At 53.6% G+C, this 12,754-nt stretch overlaps 1 protein-coding gene across 1 annotated transcript in view; it reads left to right on the top strand.

Moving 5' to 3' along the window:
• Window positions 1–6,299: 6,299 nt before the first annotated feature.
• Window positions 6,300–12,754, top strand: part of DSCAML1 (DS cell adhesion molecule like 1) — a gene marked incomplete at both ends in the record, with an annotated part of 342,523 nt that continues 336,068 nt past the window's right edge. The window contains one exon of the mRNA XM_082845529.1: window positions 6,300–6,528. Coding sequence (XP_082701655.1) covers window positions 6,300–6,528 — 229 coding nt within the window. The remainder of the gene's footprint in view (window positions 6,529–12,754) is intronic.

A 12,754-nucleotide genomic window follows, 5' to 3' on the forward strand; every position in this document is an offset into this window, starting at 1 on the left:
CACTCTGAGGCAAGGGACTGTGGTGGGAAGAGCCCTGGACCAGAATCCAGAAAACCTGGTTCTTGGCCCAGCTCAGCCTCCATGGTCTGACCCAGGACAAGTCCCTGGGACAGACACAGGTTTTGTAGGACCTGAAGCTTAGACCATTCGAAGGGACCTCCTTAAGGAAAACAACCCACAACTATAAACACAAAATGAGGTACAAACGTGAATATTTAGGATGCTAAAATGAAATTGCCACAAATTCTGTAAAAACGGACAAATACCACAGATATCACACAATCTGGACAAATAACAGTATTTGTGTGAACTCACTGCCTGACACACCTCTATAATGCCTTAAAAAATTTTTTTTTAACATTTCTTCTGCTCACAATTTTACACACCAGCTCCTGGCTCCATACATCTCCAACCTGGTTTCTCTTCCAAGACACACATCTCTAGTGCAGGCACCTCAGGCCATAATCATGCTGTGATACAACTTGGGCCCTGCGACTTCGTGTCACAAAGCCAAGTGAATTGGCCCGATGGGTGGTCGTATTCCTGCAGCCATTCCCTACGCTGGGATGGCTACACAGTAGCGCTAACCCTTTTCTACGCACAAATATATCTCACCGATCCCAAATCGAATGGATCCCTCACTCACTCATTTGGGGGATCCTGAGTCAGATCCAAATGCACACCAGACCCCAAATGCGCATCAGAGTAGAAAAGAAGAGAAGCCATGATTGATTGCAGATCAACTGTGGTATTCTACCAAATTACCAACACCATCTGACTATGTGAACTTATGACTGGGGCCCTACAGGACCCTGGAGCATAAGTTGTCTTAGTTTCATGGTAGATCTGCCTCTGGGCACATCACAGACCTCTTAGAGTTTCAGTTTCTTCATCTGTACAATGAACAAAACACTTCTGGCCTGATCTTCTGTTTTGGACGAGGATCTGAAATGAAGGAAAACGTGAAGCCTTTGGATCCCCAAAGTCCTGAGGAAGATGATGGTGACGCCGGCTGAGCGGGCATCTGCGGAGACTCCAGCTTTAGGGTCAGTGTTCCTGCAGCTCCGGGACTCACCCTTCCAGGCCAGAAACTCTCATATGAGAAGGGCGAAGCTTAAGGCTTTGATTCTAGTTAAAGCACGTGCCTCTGGAAGGCATGACCTGTGAAGTTGTAATCGGGTATTTGCAACCCTGTAAGAATGAGCTTGATCGGTCATTAAATTGGCCCTGAGCGCCCCCTTGTGTGAGGAGGCATCAGGCTAGGCTCCGCAGGTACAAACCGAAAGGGCTTGGAACCTAGCGTTTGGAAGAGGAGGCAAGTCAGATGTGTGCGTAAGCAGCCACAGAGCAGGATGAAGGGATGAGCGCCACGGGCCAAGAAGATGTCTGCGGCGGGTAGAGACCAGAGGAGGGCTGGTCCATGCTGGTCCGGGAAAGCTGGGCGTGCCTGACCAGGCCTTGCTGCACAAGGAGGCTTACGCAGGTAGAGAAGGGGCACTGGGTACTTGAGAAAGGAGTGAAAAACATAGCATCCAGGCTTTCCAGGAGAGAAGATGCTTCAAGACAATGTGATGAACACATTTGTGAGTGCCTCGGGGGTCAGAAGAACTGCAGGGTAACCCAGGAAGCCAGCAAAGTGAGCTCCCACTCATGGAATTTTCCTGATTTTCTTTCTCTCTTAGTTTAGATTCCGCCCACCTCCCCCTCCGCCACCCCTGAGAGAGACCTGGCACTGAGCTTCAGCTGCGCGGAATTCCAGCTTCATGGAACCTCTCTGGGTTGGCTTCTCAGCCAGTTTCAGAGTTGGGAGCAGAGAGGGGACTGCAGAAGAGAGGCCATGATTATTGAGGGGGCTTCTGCAGCCCCTGCCCAACCCTCCTGAGACAGTGGCTTCAACAAGGGCCATGGAACCCCAGAGACGCCATCTGTAGGGGAGGAGCCTCAGGAATTGGGGCCCTTTGTTCCGTGAGCTTAGGACCATGATACTAGAATCCAAAATGTGGAGAGGGTAAGTGGCAAAATGTACCTAGACATCCTCGGAGCTAAGCATATAGAATTTTGGTTTAAGGAATGCCTGGGTAATTTAATGACATGTGCTACCTTTTTATATAGGCACCATAGCCTATTAATTGCAATGATTCACCTCATCTCAAGAAGACGGAAGTATTTGAGATAGACGTGCATGCATTTGGAGCAAAAACTGTTTATTTTGTGCGTTTTTTGTTTGCTTCTGAGTATCAGTGCATGAAAATACGTATTTCTGTCTCTTTGCCTGCATTAGAGAATGTGCATAGGTGAGGAAACTGAGGCCCAGAAAGATAAAGTGACTTGTCCAAGATCCCACAGCTGGCTAAGGTGGCAAAAATGAGACGAGAACTGAGGATTTCTGAATCGTAGTCCGGGACTGTTCATATAACATTAAAATCAATTACAAATTGGAAAAAAAGGTGAGGAAACCCTTTTTCTCCTCCCATCAATGAATTAATACTAAAAACGTCAATCCCAAATTAGCTATATAACCCCAAATGTCAAGTTTTTACCATTGACCTGGTTCAGTATCGATTCCTTTTATGAAAACCATATTTATGCTGAAGTGGTTACAGCATTTCAGAGCAATAAGAAGCCTTTGCTAAAATAATTATATGCCTTTGTTTTTGAAGAAAATTATCCAAAATATGTAAGCTGTTGTTTGAGTTAAACAATGAAAACATCTGTTGTTTCTCATGATGGCTCTAGTCCTAATGTAACATGGCAAAATAATACCCCCCAAATATCCATGATTAACCTGAATTGGAAAGGGTTCACCTTCCAGTGTCTTCATATAGCCGCTTCAACTGGCATTGGTAAAACACACACACGCCAGCTACATCGTCACCCAGCATTCTGATGTAACAAATTATTGAAATTAATTAATCGCTTTTTAAATGAGCAGTGTGTCCCTGCTGGAAATGAGTCCCACAAATTTGAAGCTTTAAACAAGTGTATTAGGGCATATGCAAAGGTGTCAATGCAGGATTTTTGGATCGTATTCAAATTGCATCTGAGCACAGGTGTGCCTGTCATTAAGTATTTATGTTTACCTGTACACATGGATGTTTGCCTGGGCAACTGTGTTTGTTCTCACATTGGTGTGCATATATTTGTGTGTGGGTGTGAGGGCTTCCATCCAAGTTGGGACTTTGAAGGAATTGTCCCTTTTATCAAAATAAAAAATTAGCCCCTCCAAAATGTCAGCCGTGAGAGGAGAGCATCAGGGTTTGGCGTGGGCGTGGGTGAAACAAGCATCCCACTCTCTTCCCTGGAGTTCCCTTGCTGTGCTTGTTGCTGACTCTGCCATAGCTCCCCAAGTACAACTCCAGTTAAGAGGGGACTTCGGAACACATCTGAGCCAGACTGTCACTTGCAAAAATATTTTCCTAAATACTAAGCAGGAACAAAACCTAGGAAATGGAAAATACAAAAAGCATATGGACTGTCTGTTTTCAGGTCCTTTCCTTGCTGACAGTCACTCTATGCCCTTCCAGCCTCAAGCACACCTTTTTTCCATGTTTCTGGGGCCTCTTCCTGGATTCCCAACTCCTGAATTCTGGCCTTGTTGCCATAGGGACTGCAGGATGTCATCCCAACATCCCCTCCCATTGAGCTATTCCCTCCCCCACCCCCTATAGTTCAAGGTCCTCTGAGCAAAAGCCACTAACATTAGTGATATATACATTTACTGTGCTTACTGCGTGCTAGCCGCGGGGCTTGTCTTATTTAATCCTCACAACAGGTCTCCGAGGCAGATGCTGTGGTTGTCCCCACTTTACAGGCGAGGGAACGGGGGTCGGCACACATTAATTCCCCAAGACTGCACAGCTAGTAAACGGCAGAGTTGGGCTGAGATCTAATCTCTGGCTCTGAAGTCGTGCTCTTAACCATGACATTATATACAGAGAGAGCCTCCTTGTGCTAGAGAGAGTCCCGAGTCTGCCCGCCTCACCTGCCCACCCCTGCTCCCCACATCCACTCGGCCTCTTCAGGAGACAGTGAATGACCTCACCCTTCGGGTAACACCTGACTCTCTACACACAGTGTTGTGGTCCCTGAAAGGCCCTCAGGTGTAACCAGCATAAAAGGGACACTTAGGATAGAGGAGGTACTTCAGGTAAATGGAGAGCGGAGGGTCCCCCTCTCTCCTTCCAGCATGTGGGGCTCGAGCAGCTGTGCTGACACCCCCAGGCGCATTCAGGGCCCGTCTCCTCCCAACAGACAGCAGCCCCTTTCATCCTGTCTGACTTAGCAGCTTATTTTAGGCATGGCCTGACCAGGTGCCCTGGGTCAAAAGGCTTAGTTTAAAATAACTGGATTCCTCTCAGCAACCATCTCCTTTAGAAGGGGAGGAACAGGACGGCAGAATGAGCCCAGTAGGCTGGCGGTGGTGAGGGAAGCTATCAGCCAGAAGACTGGAGACGGCTGGGCTCTGTCGCTGCCTGCCTGACCCCAGGCAGGTCCATCGCCTCCCCGCTCAGGGCCTCATCTTCCTCATCTGTAAAGCGGAGGGCTGGGCTGGGTCATCTCAAACACCTGTTGCAGTCTGCCCCATGTCTCTGTTCTGAGCCTGTGTTCACAGAGGGCAGAACACCTAGTGAAAAAGCATCCACTTTGGAGTGGTGACTTCACATCACGCAGCTGGGCCACGAGGGCAGGCAGCACCGTGCAGAGCAAGCAGTGCTGCCCTGGAGTCTGGAGACCTGGGTTCCGGTCTTGCTTGTGATACAAACTGGGTGACCTTGAACAAGCGAAGCCTCGCTTTTCTCACCTGTTTTAATGGGGAATGATAAAGCTTCAAAGGATATTGTGAGGATTACACGGAGCAATTGCAGGTGAGAGCCCTTTAAACTCTGAAAGTACTATACAAAAAAAGTAAATGCACCTGGCAGTTCCTCAAAAAGTTAAAAATAGAATTACCATATGATCCAGCAATTACCACTCCCCAGAGAGTTGAAAGCAGCGTCTCGAAGACATACTTGTACACCCATGTTCATGGCAGCATTATTCACAATCACCAAAAGGTGGAAGCAACCCAAGTGTCCGCTGACAAATGAATAAACAAAATGTGGTCTGTACATACAATGGGTGTTACTCAGCTATGAAAAGGAATACAATTCTGACATGTGACAACATGGAGGAACGTTGAAGACGTTATGCTAAGTGAAAGAGGCCGGACACAAAAGGACAAATATAGTATGATTCCACTTAAGGGAAGTACCCGAAAGAGGCAAATTCAGAGACAGAAAAGTAAATTAGTGGTTACCAGGAGCTGGGGAATAGGGAGTTATTGTTTAATGGGTACAGAGTTTCTGCCTGGATGATGAAAAGTTCTGGAAATGGGTAGTGGTGATGGTTACACAACACTGAGAATGTTGTACTAAATGCCATTGAAGAGTGCACTTAAATACAGTTAAAATGGTAAATTTTATATGATGTATATTTTAACATATTTTAAAGAGTAAATGCCTTGGGCCCCCGTGCCTAACCTGCTGCCAGGCACACAGCAGGTGCTCAACATTCATTTTGTAACTGAGAAGATACCTCACTCCAGCCCTATTCAATTCTATGACGACTTTATGCAGATTGACATAAGGAATAAACCAATTTCTGCTTAGTGACAAAGCTGTGGGGTAGGGGGGGACAGATGAGGATGAAGGAGGAAGATACACGAGATACAGCTGACATTAAACTATTTATTGACAATAATGTCTGAGAAATCACAGTGTGCCCAGTGTGAGGAAAATTCCCGCAGGGTGGTGGGGTGGCGGGCTTCAGCGGGGCTTCCCACGAGGCAGGCTCGCACAGGCAACTGGGGCTTGGAAGGGCAGGCAGCTTTCAGCTTGGAGGTGGGGAGTCACCCGGGCCGGCACCAAAGGGTCTCAGTCTGGCTTTTACTCCCAGCATCCATGCTCCCCCATCCCAGGGGGTAAACTGAGTCGGAAAGAGGCAGGCTGCCTTGGCCCCAGGTGACTGGGCCAGGAGACACGGGGCGCCCTTGGCCCGAGCAGGGCGGTCTCTTGGCACATGTATGACACACGCCTGTGTGCGACCGCAGGCTCGGAGCCGGTGGGTGGCGGGGACCCCTCGCCTCTCAGACGGCGAAAAGTGGTCCGGGCCGTACGGTCCGGGCCCCCGCCGCCCCTGTGCCTGGGCTTGTGGGGCTGGGGGCCGTGTGGGCTCGGGGCTCGCGCGGCGCTCCCCGGCCGGGGTGCCGCGGGGGGGGGGGCGGGGGGGCGGGGAGAGCGGCGCCTAGCCCAGCCCCGCGGATGACAGGAGCCAGGGAGCCGAGGAGGGAGGAGCCGCCGCCGCCGCCGCCGAGCGCTGGGCTGAGGAGCAGAGAGAGCGGGGCGCGGAGTGCGGGCGGCTGGGAGCGCGCTGAGCGGGGGAGAGGCGCTGCCGCACGGCCGGCCACAGGACCACCTCCCCGGAGAATAGGGCCTCTTTATGGCATGTGGCTGGTAACTTTCCTCCTGCTCCTGGACTCTTTACACAAAGGTGAGACCCGCGCGGGCGGCAGGGCGGCGGAGGCGGCGGGGCCGCGGTGCGCGAGGCTGGCGGCGAGGCGGAGTGCCCGGCGGGCTCCAGGTGCCCGGGGCGGGGGGTGGGTGGGTGGGGGGACGGACCCCGGCGCGGGGCCGCGGATGGGGCGCAGCGGGGGAGGGACAGGCACCCGGGGAGCGGCCAGGTAAGAGTCCGCCCTGGACCGCCCCGCCAGCTACCCGCGCCTGCCTTTTTGGGGCGCGCCCGGCGGGGAGGTGGTGAGACAGCCCCTCATCTCCCCGCTCGTTGCCGGGCCGCCGTTCTGCCCGGACCCTTCCCCCAGCCCCTTGCCCGCTGCCTGCGGCTGGGTGGCGCTGGGACCCCGGGGTGCCCTCCGAGTCGAGGGTTCCTTAGGCCGTGACTGTTCACCTGGGAGTGCTGGCGGAACCGGGCCGCGGCTTACTCCCTCTCTGCCACCGCGCGCCCCTCCGCCGCCCCGGACCCCCTGCATCGCACAGCACCGCGCTTATCCGCGCCCTGGCTGGATGCAGGGCGGGGAGAGCCGGGGGTCCCGAGACCTGGGCTCCCTATAATAGCAAGTTTGTTCTCCAAACCTAGAGGTCGCCTTCGTCCAGCCCCACTGCCCCGGGCACTAGCCCCGGCTTGGCTGCGCCGCCTGGCCACCTCAGGCAGCGCGCCCCAAGGTGCGAGAGTCTGCGCTTCGGCTCCTGGTCAGCGGACATGGGGACGAATCTTGGGTTGTGGGGGGGCGCGTGTCGCTTTCCGCGGAGAGAAGGCGTTGCTAAGGGTGGGTCCAGGTGTCCGGCATGTCCAGACCTGCTGCTGGAGCGCTGCGCACCTGATCCTCGAGGTAGCCCGGATTGGGGGGTTGGAAGCGGTCAGACATTTCCAACCAGAATCACCTGGGCACCGAGTCGGGATCAGGCAGTCCCCGGCTGTCGGGCTTCCAGGCGATCGCAGAGGACGTGCCCCCGGGCGCACAGATGGCGGGAGATGAGGCGGCCGAACTCGGCGCCCTTGCGCTGAGAAGCACACACGCTCTTACGAGCTCAGCTTTACCTGTGCAGCCCTCTAACTTTTCTCCTTCGCGCCCTGGGGGACGGCCTCAACCCCCTTTGCCCAGGTGGGTGCCCTGGCCCAGCTGCAACTCTTGACCCCTAGGCGATGGGGGAAGGGCAACCCAGCAGAGGGTTGGCGCTCCCGGACGGGTCCGGTCATTCCTTGCCGACGCCCCAGGGGTCTGGAGTCTGCAACCTGCCGGAGCTGACTGCAGTATCTCGTGGCTTTGGGGGAGGAGGGTGACCCTATTTTATTTGTAAGTACCGCCCGGTCAAAGCCAGACTGAAGGCCAAGATGCTGCTGAGGTGCGGGGCGAGGGCTGGCCCCTGAATCGTGGACAAAGTAGTTGAGTTTCTCTGACCCAGCGGGGTCCACGGGGTGACACACCAAGGCTGGTCTAGGTTGATTAACCCCTTGACCCCGCACAGCACCCTCTTATACCCCGTCCGTCCGCGGAGCAAGCAGCCTGCCTCCTGTTCCCCCGGGCCCCCCACCCGCAGCCTCCCTCTCCCCAGGCTCTTCCTGCTTCCCTCCGCCCCGCAGGCTGGCTCGGCTCGCAGCTTTAATTACATTAATATTAAAAATACATAAGGTGAGGAGAGGCAGCTTTCGCTCTGGCTAGTTCCCTCTCCACCCGCCACCCCTTTCCATTTTGTCGGGCGAGGAAGCACAGGCTGGAGCTGCTCCCACACTCTTGCCCAGCCTTGTCCACACACACCTCCCACCCCCTTTCCGGAGACCTCTTCCAGAGCAGCCCATTCCCCGGGAGTCGAGGCCCCCTGGCAAATACCTGATGGACTCTCCCCTCCCCCTTCCAGAAGCCGGCCATTAATAAATGAAGCCCAAGCTATTTGATAGGGAAGGGGCAGATGGGGATGGGGTTGGAGAAGGGCCCAGAAGGCGGCAGGACGGCCCGAGGGGCAAAGTCCTCTCCAACAGGAGAAGCCAGTAGCTCTGGCCTTGGGCCTGCGGGAGGCTGGAGGTGCCAGGTGAGGCGGCACCTAAGTGGCCTTTGGGTCTGCAGAGCTCCCGCGCCCCTGCCATTCAGAGGCTCCAGCATCTGCGCTGGGCGCCAGGGCGACTTGCCAGACAGGCCTTTCTTTTCCTTCGTGCCTTAATTGGGTCTTAGGTGCCAGGCTGGTCCCCGGGGCCTGTTCTGCTTGGGGTGGCGTGGTGGCGGCGGAGGCGGCTGGGGGAGGATGTTGATGTGGTGAGAGCGGCGAAGATGGGGTTTGGTGTATTTTTCTCTCCCGTTGCCTGTCACCCCCGCGGCACCAAGGAAAATGTAAATGTGAATGTTCGAGGCTGTTACAGAAAACAATATCCTCTTGCAATAATTTGTACGTCCATCTGTGAGGAGGGGGAGGAGGCAGAGAGAGAGGGAGGAGAAAACAAGATGAGATGGAGCGTCCTCTGGATGGAATTAAGCAGTTATTGAATGTGTTTTAAGCGTCTGTTCTTTCCATTCCTCTCGAAATACCTTTCTTTTTTTGATGAAGCCTGAGCTCAGACTGATTCCCCAGAACTAAACTGGGAAGGTGTTTTAATAATCGGTTGTCGAGTCTTCAATAACTGCCTTATTATTGCCAAAACAAATCCAGGTTCGGGCAGCCAGAGGAACCCCAGCGAGGCTCTCTCCCTTGTTCCATCCAGCGTGCCAGCATCTGTGTTGCCTGCAATTGCATTTTTACTGTGTAAAAGAGCAAGCTTCCCCGGCACTAAAATTCCTGTTTTCTAAAAGCCAAAATAATGGGGTGCATTGATTTTTTCATTCCCCCCCCCAACCTCTCGGATGGGGACTCATGGTTCTTCTCTCCAGAGAAGACCAAACTAAAAGCCTTCGACAAGCCATTAAGAAAATCTCTAACACTCTGTTCAGAGTCTAATTAAAAGGGGGGTGGGCACTCAGGGAATGTGTTTTTTTAAATCTCGAAATGGCAAACACAACTTAGGGGAAGGAGGTGAAAGACCAGTGAACGTTGGGGAGAGGGTAGGTAGGCAGAGAGGCCCTGGGTGCTAGGATAACATGGGGGAGAATGGGATTGCCTTGATTCCCGACAAACCTTTCAGATGCTTCGTATTTCTGGGCATCAAAGTCAGCTGCCTTGAATATATTTCTGCAGCAGACTGGGGAGCTCAATTAGAAACAAAAAGCAAGTAAGCAGTTGACCCAAAGGCAGCGCGTAAGTTGAGCAGATCCCAGTAGACTGGCTGAATAGGCTTATTTTTCTCAGATTGAGGAATCGAGAGAAGGTGGGCAAGCAAATGGCAGGGGTGGAGGGTGGGGTTGGCCCAGCGATGCTTGCGCACCCCCCCCCCCCGGGCACAGGGTGGTTGTCTGCACAGGGCACCTCATGGGCTGTTGGCTTTTGTCAGAGGGGTGCAGACCTCCAGTCTCCCTTACCTTCTCCGGGTCTTCAGGAATTCCACCCTTGTGACTTGCTTGGTCCCCTGCTCAGCTTGGTGAAGGACGATTTTATTTGTGGATGAGTTGAAGGGAGAGTGGATGTTCAGAGAGCTTTTTTGGGGGGTATGGGTACCAAGCTGAAAGATTCTTCCCTCCCACGTGATCTTGGAGGAGGTGTTTCTTGGGGGCATTGGAAGCAGTCAAAAGGAAACGCCCCCAGCTTCCGAAGTGCTTTCTCAGCCCCTAGCTCAGTAGATTCTAACCAGCACCCAGGTGCACGAATGGGGTGAGCGACAGGCAGCAGACATGACAGGGTGCCAGGAACCCAAGGGCAGGCCCTGGATTTGCATATAATTTGCATACAGATTTGCATGCTCACCTAGCCAGGCCAAGAGCCTCCTCACCCTCTGTGAGTAGCCGCATCTTGATCTCAGCCTCAGTTGCAGCCAGGCAGTGGCTTTTCCTGCTGTGGAATGGGGGTGGGGCAAGAGTGGGGAGAAGGATGATGTTTTGGGTGGTGCTTCTCTCTTGCCTCTGAGTTCTAGGCCTACAGGGGCTCAGCACTGAGTTTTTCTTCTGGCAAGGCAGCCCCTGAGCTTGCAACTGGGGTGGGATGGGTGACCGGTGGCAGAGACACCCGAAGGCAGACCAAACTTTGGGTGTGCCTCTTGTACTGCAGGAAGAAGAGAGGGGCACACCTGCTTTGGGGGTCCAGGGCCAACATTTGTTTTCTGGTGAGTGCACCCCCAGAATGGAGGATGCTTAGGGCTGTGGTCAGTGGGTGGAGAAGCAGCAGCTGATGGGAAGAGGGCATCAAGTGAGGCAAAATGCTCTCTCACCCCGCTGGTTTGTCGGTGTCCAGCTTGGGGGGGGTTGTGGCCTCTGAGGGGAAGAGCCCCCAGCGGCTGCTTCTGCCATTGTTAAGACGCCTTCTGTCACATGCAGTGGTGGGGGCGCGGTGAAAGGCAGGCACTGTGGTCAGACGATGGGTGTATAAGGAGTTGGGAGTAATGCTTGAAGAGCACACAGTTCAGGGCAGCTGGAGTGCTGCTTCCCAGAGAGCCAGCTGGGATGCCCACAGTGGGGGGGGGGTGGCTTCGGGAATGATTCTGTCTGCATTTCCGGGGCCCTGGGCAAATCCCACCCTGGCAGGTGCAGCTCCAAGGCCTCCCAGAGTGTTTTTCTGCACATCTAATGATCTGGGAGAGCCCTGGTCTACCAGAGCCCACAGAGGTTTCTGAAGGAGGTGGGGGTGGAACCCTAAGGTGTTGGGTACAGCCTCGGGGGATGGCCGGAGGGAGAGAGGGAGAGGGCCAGTGGGCAGAGCTTCAAGCCCTCCTCCCCCAGTTCTTCCACCCAGAGCATTTTATATACTAGAATTGTGAGGAAAAATAAAAAAGATTGCAATTCGATGGTGCAGTGGATATTCGGAGTCAAGGCAAACCCTTCATTTGCATCCTGGCTCTGCACTTAGTATGTGACCTTGGTCCTCTCTGAACCTCCCTTTCTCCAGCTATGAAATGGGATTAAAGGAGCTAATGCATATGTAGTTCCTAGAATATAACTCGTTTTCAATAAACCTTAGACCTCTTCTTTTTTCTGCACTACTCCCAGCTTCAACCCCCTTCCCCCCCAAAGCAGAGCATCTGCTTCTGTCCCGAATGCTTGTACTAAGGAGCCACAGTTTTGGCCAAGCCAACGGACTCAGACTTTGTAGCAGTGAGAGAGGCTGAATGGTGGCCAGGGCAGGGGGCGTCACAGCTTCCTTCTATCACCTATCAGCTGGGTAGCCTGCAGGACCCGTCCTCAGCCAGATAGCTGAGGCCATGCAGCTACCTGGGTGTCCCTGGGGTGGGGCGGGGTGGGAGCATCCAGCACGCTCCCTTTCCCCAGACACAGCTGGTGGCAGGTGTAGAAAAGGTGAGGGCACAGGTTGGCTCCAGATTTGGATTTGAGGGTGAGGCAAAGGCCAGTCTCATACCTACCAAAGGAAGGCTGGGGTTGGTTGATAAAGCTCTACCATGACTGGACACAGTAAGAACTGATTTAATGCCATAAACCTCTGTACATGGGCTGCACAGGGGGAGCCCCCATACCTTGTAGCTGGATGGATTTCTGTCTTTCCCTGCTAGGATGAACTTTGCTGTTTTTCAGGTAGTTTCATGTATAGAGAACACCCTTGACAGCCCCTGACCTTGGGGATCCCTGGACCACTCCTCCCTCCATAACCCGGTCAGCCATATGACCCAGGGAAGCAGCATAGGACCCAGAGGTCAGTTGCTGCTCATGGCAGGTTGTGGCCTGTGGGTCCCATGAGTGGCGGGGTGCGGGGCTGTGGCACAGCAGCCTGTGTGCCCTGTTTAACAGCTGTTTGTCCTGTGCTGCTTTCGCATGAATAGCATTAGCCTTGGGCACCACCCCTGCCATCCAGCTGCTATCCCCTCATTCGTTCGGCCACCCCCTGCCCCACTTCCCCATGCCCTTGCTCTACACGCTGTTTGCACTGACAGTTTCCAAGGTCACCGTCTTCATTAAGAACAGTTATTCAAAGGCAAGTTGCATCTCCATTAAACTCCGTGTGTGTGTGTGTGTGTGTGTGTGTGAAGAAGCATTGTCCATAGACCTAGAAAACAAAGCTCAGCTGTCTAATATAGGCACGTTACCTAATAGTTCATGTGCCTCTATTTCCCAATCTGCAAAATGGGCAAAATAACCCCAGTCCTGGCTGTCCCCCAGAGCGACTGCTATTGCGTA

Source organism: Leucopleurus acutus, assembly GCF_964270905.1.
Source record: "Leucopleurus acutus genome assembly, chromosome: 8".
NCBI lineage: Eukaryota > Metazoa > Chordata > Mammalia > Artiodactyla > Delphinidae > Leucopleurus > Leucopleurus acutus.